General features: G+C 52.9%; 8 protein-coding genes across 8 annotated transcripts; 4 read left to right on the forward strand and 4 right to left on the reverse strand.

The window, feature by feature from the left end:
- Window positions 1-667: 667 nt before the first annotated feature.
- On the forward strand, window positions 668-1216 carry J4E78_001804 (uncharacterized protein; the record flags this gene model as incomplete). The annotated part of the gene is made up of 1 exon (XM_049362457.1): window positions 668-1216. One exon carries the CDS (start codon window positions 668-670, stop codon window positions 1214-1216), a length of 549 nt encoding a protein of 182 aa, XP_049225049.1.
- Window positions 1217-1524: 308 nt separating this feature from the next.
- On the reverse strand, window positions 1525-4694 carry J4E78_001805 (uncharacterized protein; the record flags this gene model as incomplete). Its single annotated transcript, XM_049362458.1, has 4 exons — window positions 1525-2667; window positions 2715-3857; window positions 3906-4335; window positions 4414-4694. 4 exons carry the CDS (start codon window positions 4692-4694, stop codon window positions 1525-1527), a joined length of 2997 nt encoding a protein of 998 aa, XP_049225050.1.
- Window positions 4695-5673: 979 nt separating this feature from the next.
- J4E78_001806 (uncharacterized protein) lies at window positions 5674-7309 on the reverse strand (the record flags this gene model as incomplete). Its single annotated transcript, XM_049362459.1, has 2 exons — window positions 5674-7077; window positions 7136-7309. The coding sequence occupies 2 exons, from the start codon at window positions 7307-7309 to the stop codon at window positions 5674-5676; spliced, it is 1578 nt and encodes a 525-aa protein (XP_049225051.1).
- Window positions 7310-7936: 627 nt separating this feature from the next.
- Window positions 7937-8572, reverse strand: J4E78_001807 (uncharacterized protein; the record flags this gene model as incomplete). The annotated part of the gene is made up of 3 exons (XM_049362460.1): window positions 7937-7977; window positions 8031-8298; window positions 8372-8572. 3 exons carry the CDS (start codon window positions 8570-8572, stop codon window positions 7937-7939), a joined length of 510 nt encoding a protein of 169 aa, XP_049225052.1.
- Window positions 8573-10205: 1633 nt separating this feature from the next.
- Window positions 10206-11824, forward strand: J4E78_001808 (uncharacterized protein; the record flags this gene model as incomplete). Its single annotated transcript, XM_049362461.1, has 3 exons — window positions 10206-10732; window positions 10795-11647; window positions 11696-11824. The coding sequence occupies 3 exons, from the start codon at window positions 10206-10208 to the stop codon at window positions 11822-11824; spliced, it is 1509 nt and encodes a 502-aa protein (XP_049225053.1).
- Window positions 11825-13614: 1790 nt separating this feature from the next.
- On the forward strand, window positions 13615-14628 carry J4E78_001809 (uncharacterized protein; the record flags this gene model as incomplete). Its single annotated transcript, XM_049362462.1, has 5 exons — window positions 13615-13623; window positions 13664-13702; window positions 13751-13934; window positions 13987-14160; window positions 14213-14628. 5 exons carry the CDS (start codon window positions 13615-13617, stop codon window positions 14626-14628), a joined length of 822 nt encoding a protein of 273 aa, XP_049225054.1.
- Window positions 14629-14889: 261 nt separating this feature from the next.
- J4E78_001810 (uncharacterized protein) lies at window positions 14890-15848 on the reverse strand (the record flags this gene model as incomplete). Its single annotated transcript, XM_049362463.1, has 3 exons — window positions 14890-15248; window positions 15303-15725; window positions 15782-15848. The coding sequence occupies 3 exons, from the start codon at window positions 15846-15848 to the stop codon at window positions 14890-14892; spliced, it is 849 nt and encodes a 282-aa protein (XP_049225055.1).
- Window positions 15849-17543: 1695 nt separating this feature from the next.
- J4E78_001811 (uncharacterized protein) lies at window positions 17544-18222 on the forward strand (the record flags this gene model as incomplete). The annotated part of the gene is made up of 3 exons (XM_049362464.1): window positions 17544-17548; window positions 17595-17726; window positions 17781-18222. The coding sequence occupies 3 exons, from the start codon at window positions 17544-17546 to the stop codon at window positions 18220-18222; spliced, it is 579 nt and encodes a 192-aa protein (XP_049225056.1).
- Between the last annotated feature and the right edge of the window lie 494 nt (window positions 18223-18716).

An 18716-nucleotide genomic window follows, 5' to 3' on the forward strand; every position in this document is an offset into this window, starting at 1 on the left:
CCAACAGCATTTAGCCTGGTAACGATCGCCGCTCAAAGCCACTTTTAGTGCGACTATACCTCGCAACCTTTATCCCTCCCTCGTACGTATGCCCTCTAACAAGGGGCGATGTAACGGGCATGACCATTTACGAAGAGTTTGCTGATGCCGCATTGTCCGAGATGATGTCAAGGGCACTTTTGCTGTGACACCGGCCCATCAAGGTTGGGAGCAACGCAGGGTAATCCTGGAATAGGCCGTCTTCGTCATATTTGTTCGCTGGTGAAATGTCTCAGACCCGATGGCGCGCGCTTTATTGTGTTGGTGGTGATATTGTCGTGCGTGAGGGATGACCAGAGCCGCGGAAAGAAGCTTTACTAGAAGCGGAGGCGGTTTTCTCCGCATGGGGGAAGGAAGTGCAACTCGACACGCCACCAATATACCAACATACTGGGATCCATACCTCTCAATTGTAGCGGTCTTTCGTAGAAACGAACCTGCACAGCAGCCATGTCGACACGCAACAAACAAAGTGAGTAGTTTTAGAAGAGACTGAATTTAGGCAATGCAGGTGGTGACGACACCATCCCACACCCTAATGGCGCTTCGCATCATCTTCCGTAGTCGACCATCTCACTGCGATGAGGAACATCTCAGAACCCATCATCCATCTTGAGTATCACACACCATGGCTGCGCCCCCAAACAAATCTCTACAGTCCCTTTCCGGCAAATGGCAACTAAACAAAGCCTGCTCCGATGACTTTGCCTCAGTCCTCGCACTGCAGGGCGTCAACGTCCTAGTCCGCAAGACAGCCACGGCAGCATCCATCCATCTGAACATAAGCCAGCCCGATCACCAACACATCAAAATGGCGCAGTCAATCACGAGCGGCAAAATCCCTGGTACGACCGAAGAGTACACGTTGGACTACGAGTGGCGTACCAATAAGGACGGTTTCTTTGGTGAGGTAGCCGGAAGGAGTCAATGGGTCAGTGTTGAAGAGGGGAGGCAGACGGGAGTAGTTGATGAGGGCGAGGGTGACTGGATCGAAGGAGATAGCGACGGGAAATTGATCCACGCAGAAGGAAAAAAAGAGGGCGAGTGGGAGGCTAGTCATCTTTGGGGTTTCGAGGTTGTTGATGGAGAGAGGAGACATACGAGACGCGTGAAGATCAGCAACAACAAAGGCGAGGAGCTGAGGGTGAGAATGGTGTATGACTTTGTGGGTGAATAGCTTGTCAAGCTGCAACACGCGGTGAAGGCACAGTAGCACACGCAAAAGAGCTAAGTATACCCAGAGCATTGATTGCGAGACTTCGTCTCAGTGTGGAATTATGCCAAAAGCTGATTGTGCATGTCTGATGTTTCCAACTATCTACACCTGCCTTGGCAGTACACAATTGTTATCCACTGTCCGCTATTCAGAAGACCTTGCCGAATGAACTGAACCTGTAAACTAACTCCAACTCTGCGCAGCGAGACTGTCAAACAATCGAAAATGACCTGCGCCAAGACAACGTTCTCTCTCGCTTTACATGTTCCTTATTTCCAGCCACTTAACCCTGCCCATGGGTCATTGCCATTCTGTCCTTGCGCTGGCCTCTGCTGGTTCGCATATCCGCCAGGTCCATTCGGATACCCTCCTTGGCTAAAGTGACTGTAATCTTGCTGATTGTGACTCGGTGGCGGTCCCGGGGGAGGTGGCGGTGGAACATAACCCTGTGGTAGATTGTTCTGAGGTGTACCACCCCATTGTTGTTGCTGGTTTGGAGGGGGTTGACCCCATGGCTGATGCTGCTGATGCTGCGCAGGTGGCGGGGAGAAGAATTGTTGATGTGCCGGTGGGGAGACCGGGTTGTATTGGTTGTGAACCGCGGGATTGTAAGCCGAGGAGCCCTGAGAGTTCTGGGACTGATGTGTAGGGTATTGTTGTTGGTAGCTCTCTCGACGCGGAGGTGGTTGCTGGTTGTAGCCGTTCGACGGTTGACCATAGGACTGCTGTGGCGACATGTATTGTTGCCCTGGGCCTGTGGTCATCGGGTAGCGCGGTGTGACTGGTGGTGAAGCCGCGGGGTTATAAGCAGGATGGCCAGCCCCCGAACTTGATGGGTAGCCCGGTGTAGAAGACAGTGGTGGTGGTATGCTCTTCTTGCGACCTCCACCTTGTGATACCGGCGAACCCGAAGGCTCCAAGGACATTCTCTCCATAAGGTCTTTCATCCGTTGTTGTTCCTGGTCTGCACCCTGTGTCTTGTTTCGCTCTTCAATCTTCGACAGTAGCTGTCCGCCTTCGCTCCGCCTGTTGTTAACGAACGTCTCAACATTCTTCTGCAGACTTAGCACGGTGTCTTTCATCTCCGTGTAGAAGCTTTGGGCGCGCATCAAGCCAGCGACGAGGTCATTGAAACTTTGATACACTCTGCGATACTTCGTCATGACTGTGTTTCGCTGCCGCGAGAAGGCTTCGTATTTGCTCTGCTCAGATCGCACACGCTTGTCTTTCAGCAGATCGGAGTAAGTCCGGGTCAGCTCTTTCAGGAACGAAGCTTGTTTATGATTGGCTTGCAGTATACGATTCTGATGTGGTCTGAACTTCTCCAGCTCAGCTTTGAACAATTGCGACTCCTGATTCGCAATGGCTTTCTTGTTGAGGATGAGTACGTTAGAGATGTCGTCAGAGTGAACCTGTTTCAGTCAGTATACGTTATGAGGGGAAGTCGACGGCCATGTACCTTGTCTTTGAGATCCTTCAGTATCTGCGTCCTCTCCTTCTTTACAAGATTCAGCTTCCGTAGGATATCCTCGACGGCTGCTATTTGATCGGTGACTGACGGACCCTCGTCAATGTCATCATCGATAAGGTTGCCTTCCATTGGCCTAGGGCTTTTGCCCTTGCTTGCGCCTGCCTTGACCATAGCCCGGGAATATAACACATCGGCTTCATCTGTCTCACCAGCTGAACGCATCTCGTCAAAGTCGGCCTCACATTGCCTAAACGTGTTGTATAGCTGTGCGTCGCTGGTGCTCGCCTCTTGAACTGCCCCTCGATAGTTTCTGATATCGTTTCGTAATGTCGAGGTTAACCGCGAGCTAGGTTGCTGTGTCCACTCGGATCCGTACTTGGACCTCATCTTCTCGCAGACACTCTCTTCCATGTCTAATTGCTTCATACTGGCATCGAGAGAGTTCATTATCTCGGTCTTATCTCTTTCCAGTTGTTCGAATGCAGGGCCAAATGATTGATGCCCAGCGAGCTCTTCGCACCACTTTCGAAAGTCGTTATCCACCATCATATCTTGGTCCATGCCTCCTCGCAGAACATTGAGACTGTCAGGTAGCTTGAGATAGTCGAGACTAGCGGCCATCTCGTCGTTGGCGACCTCTACACGCTCGCTCTCAGCCCGTATAAGCTTGGCCTTCTCTTCGTCGTACAGACTAGCCGATTCAGTGACGGCTAGAGGTACAATCTTTTGAAAGATATCTGGCCCGATGATTCTCTGAATGTCCTGACCCTGGTACAACTCGCTGACGGGTATCGCCTTGGCCGCAGGCATCTTGGGCACTGGTGTCAAGGCCGCTTCATTCGGAATGCCTTGGTGATAGATGAAGTCGTTGTCTTTGCCAAACTCTAGCAGCTTTTCCTGAACGTTGGTTAGGTGTTTCTTCGTCATCTCTGCGAGTATGCCTCCAGTCTCTGAAGTTAGGTTCGAGTTGGCTGGCGCGTTGTTGGGGAAGCTGTGGGCTGCTCGATTGGCGTCTTTGGCATGCGCTTCGGCGACTTGTAGCCTGCAGATGGCTGCGCCGTGAATGTTGGCGTCATCGTCAGCCAGAGCTTGATAGTACTGGGCTAGCGAAGCCATGTGGTGCGATTTGATCTGCGCGACCGTTAGTTTTGATAGCAAGTAATGCTGTGATATTCTCACCTGGCAAACCAATAGCCAGACCTTTTCGAACACAGCGTTCGTAACGTTTTCCTGCGCCCCTTCCGTTGCCTGTGTGTACAGAAAAGCGGCCTGACTGGCAAGTTTTGCCAGCAAGCCGACCTTCTTGCCGTCCGCAATCTGCTTCTCCAGAAAGACTTCTTGCGCCTGTGCCAGCATGATGGCGATCAAAGTCTTGACAGTCTCGCGACTGAGATCGGTCGAGGGGGCGTGCAGGAAGTTCTCGTTGATGTAGGTGAACATGCCGGCGGAGGCCTGGAACGAATGGTACGAGGTTTTGAGCCCAACATCTTCGTGGCGGTTCTGGTGGGCGGCGTGGCAAGATAGGACGGCTGAGATGTTGAAGATGATGCTGGCCTTTTCGTATGCGAGGGAGTACTGAGAGGTTGGTTTGTGTGTAAAGGCGTCGAACCTGACGCTGGTTAGTCTTGGGCGTACTCTTGCCTAATCCGTCTGCTTCTCCGGTGCTCCTTCCCGTTTGCCAACGTACCATGTGAAACTTATTTTGATGTGGTTCTCATCCACCGGAAACCTCAGGTCGAGCAGTTCCAGCTGCCCGTAGTATCTGTAGAGCAGATCCCGGCCTGCTGCACTGTCCTTGCCAGCGCCTCTCATATCCTGACGCAAGCGATTCAGCGTGCCACACTCCTCCGAGTAGCGCTCTGGGTCGTCGCCATACGTGGCGCGTATGTACTGCTTCAGCGGGGCTATCCAGTCGATCTCGCTGGTCTGCTTCATGGGCACCGAGATCATGGGTATTTGCGTCGTCATGGTGGGCGAAGGGTGCGCTGGGGAGGCCGCCGCTGGGCGCGCTTTCTGTAGAGGTATCGCCGCGAGGGGAGGCTCTTGGGGTCGCGGGTGTGGTGATCGGCGACAATGGCGTAGGCGACAACGTGGGAAGTGGGCTGTCGTGGGCCTCGGATGGCGCGCTAGAACAGTAGCTGCAAATGCGCGTGCCTAGTACTCTGGGATGGATATGTCGATGCTTTGCTCGCGAAGTAGCAGAGCATTCACGCAGCGGATGACGTCGCGAGAGTGTACATGCACAGCGGGACGATGCGTTGGTCGGGTAGCTCGTTCACGTAGTCAATCGTTGGCGGGTGAGCAGCCGCATGGGGCACGATCTAGTCAATCCGAGTCCTGGGAACGATTGTGATGCGGCACAGCGAAAGCTTAAATGCCCAGGTGGTAACAATGCAGACGATGTTTGGTGTCGTCGGTGAGCTCGGAGGGTGCGAGTGATGCTGGTGGGGAAGACGCAGGCACATGCATAAGCAACACCAGAGCCGCGACTTCCTCATCCACGCTCGCCTATCACACCTCCAGCACGCCACGCGAGCCAGGCCGCTATCGATATGTGACTCTTCAAGCTTGTCACACCGTCGCGGAAATTCAGCGAGACGTTCAAGCCGACCCCAGCTGTGCGGCTCGCGCCGGCCAATGACCATGCAAGGAGACCGAGAGTCTCGCCTTGGTTACGCGCCCGCGATATTGGGTAGGAGAAGCTAGCGAGTGCCTCAATTCGTAAACATCTTGGGCTTCTTTCCGTGCGTCATAAACAGCGTGATATTCTACAAGCCTGAGTCGAGAGGCCAAATACTAATACTTCTATACATCATGCTCAACCAGTCTCCATATGCGCCTTGAATGCTCTCAATCGTCTTGCTGCAAACATGATAACATGAGTCGCATGGGTCGTCCCGTACGCCCGCCTTATTATACAACGTGTCCTCATATCATGAACGTAGGCTCAGCCAGATCCTCGCTTCTTCTCGTCTTCTTCCGCCTTACGCCTTTCCTCTGGGTCCAGGTGCTTATGTTGCCCAGTCAGGTTATGCCATGCGCTCTTCAAAAAGCCCTCATTCGAGTGATCGTTCCCAACACTGTTGCCATGTTGGTCCTTCATCTTTCCAGGGTTGATGACGCGTTGCGCGTTGTTGTCTCCCATCTCGTCTGCCAGCATCTCGAGAATGGTCCGCTGGTTGACGCTGAGATACTTCGGCATGTTGACCTTGAACTCAACGCGCAAATCGCCCTTGGCGCCTCGTCGGCCGGAGAGTACTTTCATGCCCATGCCAGACAATGTGACGCGGTCACCTGTTCCAGATCCAGTGGGGACCTTGACCTTGACTTCACCTTCGAGGGTAGGTACCCTGATCTCTCCTCCCAGTACAGCAGTCGTGAAGGGGATGGTGGCTGTATGAAGAATGTCCGAACCATTGCGCTTGAACTTCGAGTCAGCTGCTACGCGAATGAGGACGTAAAGATCTCCTCTCTGGCCGCGGATGGTGCCAGAAGACATGGCATGGCCCGTGAGTGGTGCGTCTCCCTCGCCGTTAACGCGCAACCGCATACCGTCTTCTACACCACCAGGGATGTCAATGGTGATGGTCTTGCGCTCCTTGACTGCTCCATCGCCGCCACAAGTGCCACAAGACGAGCCCCGGGGTATCGCAAATCCAGATCCACCGCAGGATGAGCAAGTTGCGCTCATATGGAAGCCGCCCATGCTCGTTACCCTCTGTCCAGTACCCCCACAGCTCTTACACTCTGCTCTCTTGGCACCCTGCTTCAAGCCACTGCCACTACATGTCCCGCACTCTGCCATGGGGGTAATGTGTATGTCCTTCTTGACACCCTTGGCCGCGTCCAAGAACGAGATGTTTGTCTGTACTTCGATGTTGTCGCCAACCATGATCTCTTCTTCAAACGGATTCCTTCTCCCGCCTCCGCCTCTTCCTCGTCGTCCACCTGTGAAAGCTCCGAACAGATCTTCGAAATTGATGTCCTGGAATCCGCCCGCACCCTGGGCGCCACCGAAGCCGCCAAACCCACCGAAGCCTCCTCCTCCGAACGGGTTTCCTCCCGGGCCTCCAGCGCTAGCCCCAGGGTTGAAGCCGCCATTCGCATCGAAAGCACCGGCGCCATAGGAGTCAAAGGCCTTCTTCTTTTCGGCGTCTGAGAGGATTTCGTATGCGGATTGTGCGGCGGCAAACTTCTCTTTCGCACCGGCGTCTTTGTTCGTATCGGGGTGGTACTTCTTGGCCATACCATAGTAGGCCTTCTTTATGTCCGCGGGGGATGCGTTCTTACCGACTCCGAGGGTTTGATACGGGTCGGCCATGGCGAAGGACGGGGGAGAGGCGTGGAAGAACTGTGCACGCTGTGTTAGTAACTCAACTCGGAACAGCGGGAAACCAGATGCTACGTACTCGTATTGACTGCGCATTGTGCGGTTGTTGCCTCTGTGCGATTGACGGTCTCCGCGATTGTGTTTGCGAGGCCTGCGTCGCTATACATCGTCGTTGACATTTGGCGAAGGACCTCGAGCCGGCGATGCGCACGGGAGCCACCGCCTTGAGCGGCATGGGACCAGCGAAGCTCATCCTGAAACGGTGCGGAGGTGAGTAATGACTGTCTTGATACTGCTTTTCGCTATGGGCTTCGACCTGTGGTGTATAATCCGACAATCGACAACTTTTTGCGGGCACGGGCCGGTGACGCAAGTTCATTGGCTGCCCTCGGCAAAGAGCGCGTCGAAGCTTCGAGAGTTTACTATGACGCGACTACGGTCTAGCAAAGCGCCCGCATAGATAAACGAACGGATGTATTTATTCTGGCTGATGCTTGCATATCCTGACACTAGCTCTGCCATTTGCCCTTGGTTCGCCATGCGGAACGCACATGGCAGGCAGACATGCCATGGACTCGACGCACCGAGGCGCATCCGCTACACCCAGTCCGATTCCTGGTATTATCAAATGCTCATTGCCGATCATCCTTTATCTCTGTATGTTCCATGCTCGGGGTCGTTTGTGGACATCAGACCGACCCACGCGGTCAAACCAAGCCGTGATGCGTAACCCTTCCCTGTTCATTAATGCCCAGTATCCCAAACTCCTGTTCAATGCTTGCATGTCGTGTGTAAAAAAAAAGTGGTGGCTATCGTGCCAAAGAGGGGTATCGTCGAAGAAAGTCGAAAATGCAGCGATGTATAGGCGCGAGTGACCCAGTCACTTCCTTTGGGGTGCGAAGCGCACGCGGAACTCGTTGTCTGTGTTATGAATTAGCCTAGTCACGGTATCGGAGTATGCTCGCAATGCGTACCCTGGTGTTTCGACTTGTAGAGCCAGTCGACAATCACGTCGCTCTCTGTCACAGCCTGGGAGTTGAAGCTTTTCTTGACCGCCATACCCAGCTGGTCCTTCTGAACACGTCGTTTGCCCTTTGGTCGCGCCATGGTGGGAGACATGCGCCCAATGCCCTGGCTCAGTACGACGTGGCTGAGCGGGTTCTTGAAGCTTGACGGGCAATCGAGTCGGTAGGCTCTACGGTAGCCCTGGAGAACGGAGGGGTCTTGCGATGACCATTTGATCTGTTGCGACGAGGGCGTGTTAGCAATGGAAGGCGCAGGCGTGTGAGGGGGAAAGAGTGAGGGCGCGACGAACGTTTCCTGACGAACTGAGATCGGTCGACGTCTGGCCACTGTTGGTAGAGGCATTGTCCACTTCCTTCAGGCTGCTGCCGTTTAGGGCGCCGGCACCACCGTTGCGACGACCGCCCCGCGCGTTCGAGCCCTGGAGGTTCTGTAGTTTGTCCTTGAGCGACGTGTGCGCCTCGTCGTGGGCTTGGGTGCGTTTGGGCGGCATGCTGGAGGACCAATGGCGGGTTTTGACAGAGAAGGAACGATGCTGGCGCTTGCTCTGAAGGTAGATGGGCCTGTCCGTGTTTGGCCAAAGTCAGCATGCAGTGGTCGAGTGCTGGTCGCCAGTGAGATGGAGAGCAAAATGACGGCCAAGGCCCAAGCGCGCAATGACGTTGGCGCGCTTCTCGGTCAGGGTCCTCCTTTCCCTTCCCCTGCATTAGGCCATCTACCGCGAGCTCCTCCCAATCTCGACGAGATGTTCGTCCCATGATACTTCGTCTTTGAACAAGACTGTCGCTCTATCCCCCCAACGGAATTGACGAGCATGCCTGGTGCCGTCGCCTGCTTCACGCTGTGTCGCGTATGTCGCGTGTCGCTCCGCGGCTTCCCCTCACCATCCCGGTCACGCGCGTAGTGCACCCCGAGTCGGAACCAGCTACTTGTCCATGTGCGCCGACCCACGACTCGCAGATACAACTCGATGCTGCAAATAGGCCTATTGATGCCTGAGTCTGCGCCTGATATGAAGAGAGCGGACTTCGGGCGGTGATCCCACAGTTGACCTCGCAGCTGCGCGTTTCTGACGCGCCCCATCGACTTCAACATCTAGCAGCACTTCAGCGGAAAGTAAGACTTGTAGTCATTGGCCTTTGGACGCGCATCTCTGCAGCGTAGTCGTCGACCTCGTGAGCGCGGGGTACCAAGAGCCAGACTGGAACCACGATAAGCGAAGGGCCACAGAACCAGGAAATTTTGCCGACGTCGTTGCGAGTGGATGCCAGAGCATGGGGAAAGAGAAGATGTTGACGGAGTCGGGAAGAGCTCGGAAGCGAGGTACCCGCCTCTCACGATTAGCTCAATTCGATACCCAACGGGGACCAATGCGTAGGTATTAGACTTGAGATAAATCCGTGTTAATTCTGAGCACAGTCGAGGCGCGAAGCTAGTGCTATAGTCTGACTGTAAGGGTAGGTAGATGATACGTGCTTGACAAGCATCAAACTCCTAGAGAGCCCAGTAACGCCCACATCGACTCTGGGCCTGGATAGAACCTGCGATAAACTTTCACTTGAGTGCAAAGCAGCAACCACATTCTCGGTAAGACGTGACATGTCTGGTGCCCAGCGACATCCCACCAGCACCGTAGGGAATGTGTATAGTGCCAAACACTTCCCAAGATTCTGCGTGATCAACGCAATGGCACAAAGCTTTAATGTCCTACCGGTATCTTCGATGGGATGAACTTCACCTCATTCTCGTCTGCAGACACCACCACCCCGGCATCACTGCAACCTCATCTCTTTTACCTGAGATAGCATAGAGCTGCCGCTATGCCACCGCCTCTGTTTCCCAGATCCACGACTCTCATCTGTGGCCTATATAAAGAAGTCTTCTGAGGTTTCCAAGCGTCCCTCCTCCATTCCTTTCTAAATTATATGTCCCCAGCATATAACTTCCAGCACGTCTCACTTGATCACACCATCTCACAACGATAGCACATCGGTTTACGGTAAGACTTTGAGCCTCTTACTCTTAGATCCACCTCAAGCTGACAATTTCCTGCAGTCTCAACAACTCCGAGTACCCAAGAGCTACAAGTCATCCTGGTTGGAGAAGTCTAGTACTCTCGTAGTACAATGTCTAATCGCGATCCAGTCCTTCACGGCCAACACTCGCAGCGATTCCACAACATCAGCTACACGATGAACCCCGCGGCCAACAACTTCGCTCCAACCGGTTCTCGGCACGGCGCGCCCAGCCAGGTGAGCACCCCTTCCTCTCCATACTTGGAGGCAAGGACTCTCAACCTGGAAGAGAGGCATGCAAAGATACGCGCAGACATCGACACTCTCCAAGAGATGTACCATGGCCTCTCATTGTCCGTCGACAAGCTCAAGAAGGGCGGTTGGCCAGTACATGTTGGCCCATTCCAAGAGGTGGATGTACAGAAATCACACCAAAGCGCCGTAGAGTTCGGGATCGAGCTGGAGAAACTTAAGGAAGAGGTTCAGGGATCTGTAAACGGTGGCGCTGACGTACAAAAGGTGAACAGCAGTACGCCTCCCCATCTCAGGACTTCCAGCGACACCAGCAGCGGTACAGTCAAGACATCTCTGCCTCCGCATTTGCGAGGTAAAAAGCTCGAGTCTACCAATGGCCAAGTGTGAGTGTATCCTTATATGCATGGACGAGTTTTGGAGTTACTTGGAGCTGACAAGGACAAAGTACCCGCACCACCAACACCCATCAAGTCGATGTCGTCTCCAAGCAGATCCCCACACCTGCTTTAAGCCCACCTGCTTCACCACTAATTGCCGTCCAAGATCCCGCCCTGTCCATCGAAGGCGTTTCTCTGGATGCAGCGTGGAAGCCTTACCATCTTACAACCCTGCCCGCGTTCTCCGGTCAACTTTCCACAGGCAACGCCACCGTCACGTTCCATCCTGACTTCCTCGCCAACACTTTGGGTGGAGCTTCCTGGTCACCTGGCCTGCGTTTCGTCTCAGGCAAGGGTCCATGCATGCTGAAGAATCGTACATACTACCAGCTCGATCCGAAGAATGAACCTTACCTGCCCAAGGCGCCTGGCGACCACGGTGCAAAGCTCACTGCCTTCTTCAACAAGGCCCCAGAAGAAGAATACGGCGATCTACTTGACGAAGACTCCAACTCGTACGAGGATGTGCCCATGTTCGTTCTCGTCGGAAAGCGCTATATGTACTACGGCAATTATTCGCAGACACGCTGGTCGGATAAGCTGGACTATGACACCATGACGGCTAGAGTACCTCAATACGTCAAGGAATACTGGGCTGAAGAGCTCACCTCATCGACGCGCGAGAAGTGGGTTACCGAAGAACTCAAGAAGCATTTCTTTCGCAAGCCGGAGTACAGCGGCCGTCTCTTCGCTGCACCGGATCACGAAACCACTGTTGACTCTGAGGAGGAGGTTGTGCTCACAAAGCAACTGACCAAAGACGTGCGCAAGTACGTTGAAGAGCTCCGTGAGTGGGAGCGTGAGGCCAACATGAAGACCGCTATGATCAAGAAGCAGTCTATCCTTGAGGCGTTTGACGCGGTAAGTCATGTTGAATTGTATGAGTAGTTCAAAGCTAATCGATTACAGTCTGATATGGATGAGGCGCCTGCACTTCGCCTGTGGTGGGAGTACCTTGAGTGCGTTGACTGGAGGAAGGACTTCTACGAGCTCCTTGTCACGCTCCAAGAGCGCAACGCTAATTGCTACTTACAGTAGTTCGATCTGGCGCATGCCTGATACAAAAGACGAGGTGACTGTCTATGGGAAATGAGCATCTGGTTGGAAACTTGCGATCTACAGCAGCTTCGAATCTGGCCGATGATGTCACACATCTTTTCGACATCTCACCAAAAGGTATATATGGTGCGATGCATCTACTGGCTACTGAGGAAGTGGGAAGGGCAGGGTCTGCGTACCTCTCGGCTTGAGCTCTCGTGCCCTTTGTCGTTCTGGTTTTTGTCTTGCAATTTTGGCTATTGAGCACATATGAGTGGCTCGGAACACACTATTACGGGTGAAGGAACTAGGTATTGCATAAAAGTGTTCTCTCTATTATCAATTCCTTCTCGCACATTGGTTCACGACTCTGTTAATACATGGACAGCGATTGACAGTCCAGCTTCAGCACACCCGGGGCAACAGCTGCGATACATCTAGGCGCTTGCCATGTGCTTGAGCAATTCTTTCCGGACCTGGCGCTCGGATCAGATTTCATCTATTCATCCTGACTTTATGTTCAGTATAGCGTCCCGCGAGATGTGAATGCTTATCTGACGGTGGGCATCCATGCATCACGCTATTGAACACTCTATCGTCTTGTCAGGCGACCAGATTAGCTCCACAATCCTTCCATTACTCCAATCTGGCCTTTCGTCTGCTTCTACCAGCGAAGAAGACGACATATGCTGTTACGAAATCATGCCCACTGTTCACAGTTCCTGTTGCGCCAAACGAGCAGGTCCAGCCTGGAGCTGACACGCTATACATATGGCTAAGGCCCTCGACCAGGTTTTCGTTCGGCTCAGCGTATTCGATGGGTCTATATTGACCGGGCGCTCCGTACATCTCACGATTCATTTGAATGACCACACATAGCAGACCCCACCGTGACGTATTGTGTTCTGACCACCCATGCATAAGCGAGGTATGGTCTTCTCTCCAGCCAGCGGCTCTTCAAATCAGTACCGTATACTAATACTTTCACACTCAGGTCTTTGCTACACTTTGCGCGTGCAGCCCATTTTCACAACCCTTGTGATGCTGTCGCTAACGAACCCGATGAGATACTCAAGCTCTGAGCTTCATATCTTATGGTCGAACAAGCAGCGGCCATGTGTGATCAAGATCATCCTAAATTATAGATGACCCACACCTCATATACAAAGCATTCAAGTCATGGGTACACGCTACCGTTTTCCCCGCGAAATGTGACCTCCGGCTATTTACATCCCTGCGCACTTCATCTATGCATTCCCCAACGGCTGTCTGCTCCGTTGAGACTACCACAAAAGTCGAGCGTGCTTCTTCGCACCATTGGCCCATTGATCGGGTTATGCAGTATTGCCCAGATCTGGCCCGGTCGCACAAACTCCTCCAGAGGTCGAGATGCCATGCGGCTGTGACGGACCAAGCATATGGACTAGTATCAAACATCAATCTACGGTACGCGTGGAGATTTGCATCTTAGAGGCAACACAATACCCGGTTTTCTCACGCGATACGCGCTGGTGTGGCTTACGGGGGCAAACGGAAAGTATATGAGAAGGTGCACTCTCTGCTTGTACCACCGCCCATCTTTGCGCATCGACTTGCTATCTAATATCGGTCCCTCTAGTTTGCTCTACAACATCATAATGAAGTTCTACACGGCATTGACGGCGGTTGCTTCCTTGGTTGCAACTGCGACCGCTCATGGAGGAGTCGATCAGTATATTGTAGGAGACACAACCTACCAAGGGTACATCACCTTCTCACACGCACTCTTCCCATGTACTGACAATTCCAAGATGGTCACCGTACAACTCAGCTTCAGGTCAAAAGTCCATTCAGCGACAGTACTCGACTTACGACCCCATGTACATCAAAGATCTCTCAGTACGACCCTACAAAAGCGTACATCAACCAAAAGCTCACTTATTCTAGACAGTCAACATCCGCTGCAACAACAACGGCGCTCTCGGTACAGGCATGACTGGCACCATTGCCGCTGGTGCCAAGTTGAAGACACACTGGAAGCAATGGACTCACAGGCCGACCTCTCTTCTTGTATACATGGCCAAATGTCCGGGATCTTGTGACGGCTTCGATGGAGCTGGTAAAGTGTGGTGTAAGTACACATCCCTTAAGTGGACTACATCTCTAACAGGACCGCGATGTAGTTAAGATATATGAGCAAGGCCTCATATCCGGGACTGAAAACGACGGCATATGGGCAGGTGATGCCATCCTCGACACTCTCTATGCCACAGTCACTATCCCGGCTACACTTGCAGCAGGTGACTACTTGATCCGCCATGAGCTCATCGCTGTACATCAGGCGAACAACCCGCAATGTGAGCCAATTTTCCACATTGCCATACCGATGCTCAAGCTGATACTCTCCAGTCTATCCCGAGTGCGCCCAATTCACCGTGACAGGATCGGGTACAGCCTCTCCTCCCGCATCAGCGCTCGTTTCTTTCCCGGGCGCCTACACTGGAACAGAGCCTGGCATTGCTTTCAACATTGACTCCCCTGAAGCCAAGCAAGCAACCACTTATCCTGTCCCTGGCCCTGCTGTTTGGGATGGAAGCGGTTCTGCGCCCGCGCCGTCTGCTGCACCCACCGCTGCACCCACAGCCACAGCCTCCCCCACTACCATGATGACCAGCGCATCTGCTACGCCCACAGTACCGGCTGCGCCCATATGCGAAGTTGCGAAGTATGGGCAGTGTGGCGGGAAAACCTATAGTGGATGTACAGGCTGTGCGAGTGGGTCGACGTGCAAAGCCAACGGCGATTACTACAGTCAGTGTGTTTAGACTCAGATAGCGCGTTACGGTCACGTCAAATAGTGGTTGATGCCTCAGCAGAAATACAGCAGACCTCGGGAACAAGTGATTTCGGTTTTGGCCAGCATGACATCATTAGTGACAATCTAACCCGAAGGGGTATACCAGTCACAATCTTGGCAGGGGTTCGTCCCCCTTCCAGATTATGGTTCTCCGATCGTTCAACTCACATCATCCATGTTAAATCCGTTTTCAATACTTCAGAATTTGCTCGTTGATTCAGTCGGATGTCTAGCTACCCAGCGCCAAGACCTTCGCCAGGACATCATCGTCGCTTAATCCGTCTCCCTTGATAGTTGCATATGCCGGCGCAAGCACAGCCTTCTCGATCTCTGTGTATTTTCCGTCGCAGGCAAAGATGAGGTCTCCGTGACGAGACTTGTCTACCATCAAGTAGGCCGCTGCTCGGGCAACGACTGAAGTAGGCTGGCAGTTGTACGAAACCGCATCTAGCAAGCCTTTCAAATCGGGCAAGACCTGAGTTGCCGTCCATGAAGGGGCGAGAGTGTTGACGCGAATAGGCAGACCGGCAGCCTTCACCAACAGCGCGAAACTCCTACCAAAGCCTAGAACACCCGCTTTGGCCGTCGCTGAGTCGTGCTGTTAGTCGGAAATTCAAACGTGATCGACGAACTGTTACTCACAATAATCAACTGCTCGGACGGGATGCAAGCCGGTGCTGGACCCCATGATGACAATGGACCCCCCCTCGGCCTGGCCCTTCAGATAATGGGTAGCGAGTGTCACGGTCCTGACAACACTGTCCAGATTGATGTCCAAGGTGTCATCATTTGGTTCCTTGGGGTCACCGTTCTCATCGACTTCGAGAGCCAAGTAATTTGCGCGTGGCCCAATTCCAGCATTCGCAAATACAAAGTCAACACGACCGTGCTTTTCTTTCGCGGCCTTGAATAGTTTCGTTAGATCGCTCCAGCGCCTGACGTCGATTTGGACAAAGTGACAGTCAGCCACAGACGCCGGTGGTGCCTGAATATCACCAGTCACAACTAGTGCGCCTAGAGAGAGCAGTAGCTCTGCTGTGGCGAGGCCAATACCAGACGACCCACCTACGGCATTGTCAGTGTTCTGGAACCTGAAAGTTGATTGGGCCGAATCAAGGTACCTGTTATGACGGCAACTTTGCCCTGAAATCCCGTCAGGTCAGAGTCTTGGATTTGGAACGATGCCATGGCGGAGCTAGGTATGGTGAGAGTAAACAGATGGAAGTTTCAGCAAAATACAGAAAGGAAGAGGATAATATGCAGACATAATCGGGGCCCTTGCGCATCAGCTCGAGCTCATGCAAGAGCGCACTGATTTGGAACAGTCATGGGCTGGCATTGTGAGGCTACCCGTGTTCTGGGCCCAGAAACATCATCTCAAACGAAATCTGAGAAGCTGCCGGAGATTTACAAGGAACACAGCGAGCTCGGGATGGACTTCGTACGGGGCCCGTTTTTTTCATCGCAGGGAAGGATTCCGCTCGTAGCAAGCCAACCGCGACCTTGAAGCTGCTCAATCAACATCGAAACACACTCGCGCGACTACGCATCTATCAGTCAAGATCCGAAGCGTGATGGTAATCGCCTGAACCAGGTGACCACCCAACTTTACTGCCGTCTTGGGACGAACATTTTCTAATCAGGCAGTCTGAGCGTGGCGCCGGCCAGTGTTGGAACCGAGCCCATGGGCGGACCAGCTGTAAGACCCACTTAAGCTAGCAACGGCCCGACAGGGGAAGAAAATCACGACACCTGCCACCCATGTACCGGTCACTAGGGGTCACCAACGCCTCGCGGGTACTTCGACGATTTAGATGGATAGCAAGTCTGGTACGCATAAGGCTTCTTTGATGCGGGTAGCTCCTCTTCACGACGCCGCAGCCCATAGTGGGACCATGCTCCATTGATGCTCGCTTCCACAAAGCAACGTGTCGGAGAAAACGTAAACAATTCGGACCACGCGGCAGTCCTATACACTAAGCTATTCCCGAGGGCATCCTCCGCGGACAGTTGACACATTAGATCCGATCTAGACGAAGCCCTTTACGTCTAGCGCCCGCGACCTTAGGACGTAACACGAGGGCCCTGTTTGCACGGCTCACGATCCACGACATGAGTCGACAGAAAATTGGGGTTCTCCTGTGGTACAGTGGTAGAGATGAAACGTCCAATATATGTCATCTGGCGAGCTGCCACCGGTCTCATGTTCGTCATCTGCTTGCTTCATTTCTCGGTCTCTGATACGTTTGTCAACATTGCGCAAGGAACATGACGACTGTCGAAGTGGCCAGAGATGGAGTGGCGTTGTTGTACTGCGCAATCATATTGCTCGTGTTGAGTTGGATCGTCTTCTCCATGAGAGTCGGGGTACGGATGTGGAGGAAAGCGTGGGGCATGGATGACTACTTCATGCTCGTCGGAACTGTAAGTGCCCAGCACCACCAGCATGTGATAAGCCAACTGATAGTTCATTGCAGATTCTCTTCTCAGTGACAGCTGCTCTTTGCATCGTCTGTTGCCACTATGGCTCTGGACAGTTCGCACGAGAGCTGCCCACGGTGACAATATCCAAAGGAACAAAGGTACATACTCCCTATCGACGAAATGCTATAGAGTCCATACTCACTGTGTTCAGCTCTTTTACATCGCAGAGTACTTCTACGCAGTCAGCGCCATGTTCGTCAAAATCAGTGTTGCAGTAGCGCTTCTGCGCATCGCTGTTGGTCGTCGCTTCTTCACATGGGCTTTATGGGCGCTGATAGGTGCTACCATGGTTGCTGCTCTAGTCTTCTGCATAGGAATTGCAAACATCTGTGAGTTGACTTGTTCTACAAGTAGGAAATATTGTCGCTAACGTTTTGCCGGCCATCCGATCAACACGCTATGGGGTGAATCTAATGGCACCTGCAACCTTCAGCTCAATACGAATGTCAGTCTATTCTACTCAGCCATCGAGATCACTGCAGACTTTAGTCTCTCGATCATGCCGGCTATTCTGCTTTGGAATGTCCAGATGAAGGGAGCTGTGAAAGCTTCAGTTGCTGTCATGCTTGCGCTCGCTTCTTTGTAAGGCCTTGACGATCCCTCATGCTATGGTATCAAGAACTAATCCTGACTCAGTGCCTCATGTGCTACCATCGTCCGCCTCAAGTACCTCACACTCTACAGTGACCCTGGCGAGTTCATGTACAGTACGGGCAAAATCGGCTTCTGGTCCTTGACCGAAGTCGGCATTGGCCTCATCGCCGGTTCGCTACCTCCTCTTCGCCCTCTCCTATCCCTGCGCATTAGGGTATCCGCCGGCTCCAATACTCCTGATGCATCTGGCGGACAAGCATACCAATCTGGAATAAACAATCGGCAGCCCACCTCGCGCTCCCGCGTGATAGCCATGGACACGTTCCAGACCTTGGGCGACAACGACGAGGCCGATAATAGTGATGGAGACTCTCAGAAGAATATCATAAAGGAGACGAAGTTCACAGTAACTTCGGTCATTGCTGGAGGTCCTCGAGACCCGGGGCCTATGGCTTGGGATCGTAAGGAAGGAAGCAACGTCTGAGACTGTTTGCTTATGATGAGAACAAAGTGAAATGAGCGCGAGTCTTAGGTAGTAATAGCGAGCGCGGTAGACTCATGATATACTTTGTACACTTATCAGAGCCGGCGTGGAAAAGTGCAGGATAGACGTGTGACGGCTGCGGAGAAGGTTCATATCTGAACCACCGGCTAGACCAGAAAGATCTCGGTGTCTTCCAAGCTCATAGGTTGTGTTGATCGTACGTTCTACGTTCGAACGGGAACCGTAGACCTATGTAGTCCGCCCAGATAGTGCACCTCGGCGTAGTTGCTATGTGTGGTTGTGTATTTGCCGCAGGCTCGATAGAGGCATCAGTATTATCCTAGCAACAGGAAAGTTCTGCTCAAACAACAGCTGCAGGCCGATTACCAGACAATATCTCAGGCGTGTGGGGCGTGTAGATAATTTGTCGTTGAGTAAGAAGTCTTGGCAGACGGTCTCTTGTATTACCTAAAGAAGTTAGTAGAAGCGAAGTG

Source organism: Alternaria triticimaculans (genome assembly GCF_023758025.1).
Source record: "Alternaria triticimaculans strain BMP 0046 chromosome Unknown scaffold_2, whole genome shotgun sequence".
Lineage (NCBI taxonomy): Eukaryota > Fungi > Ascomycota > Dothideomycetes > Pleosporales > Pleosporaceae > Alternaria > Alternaria triticimaculans.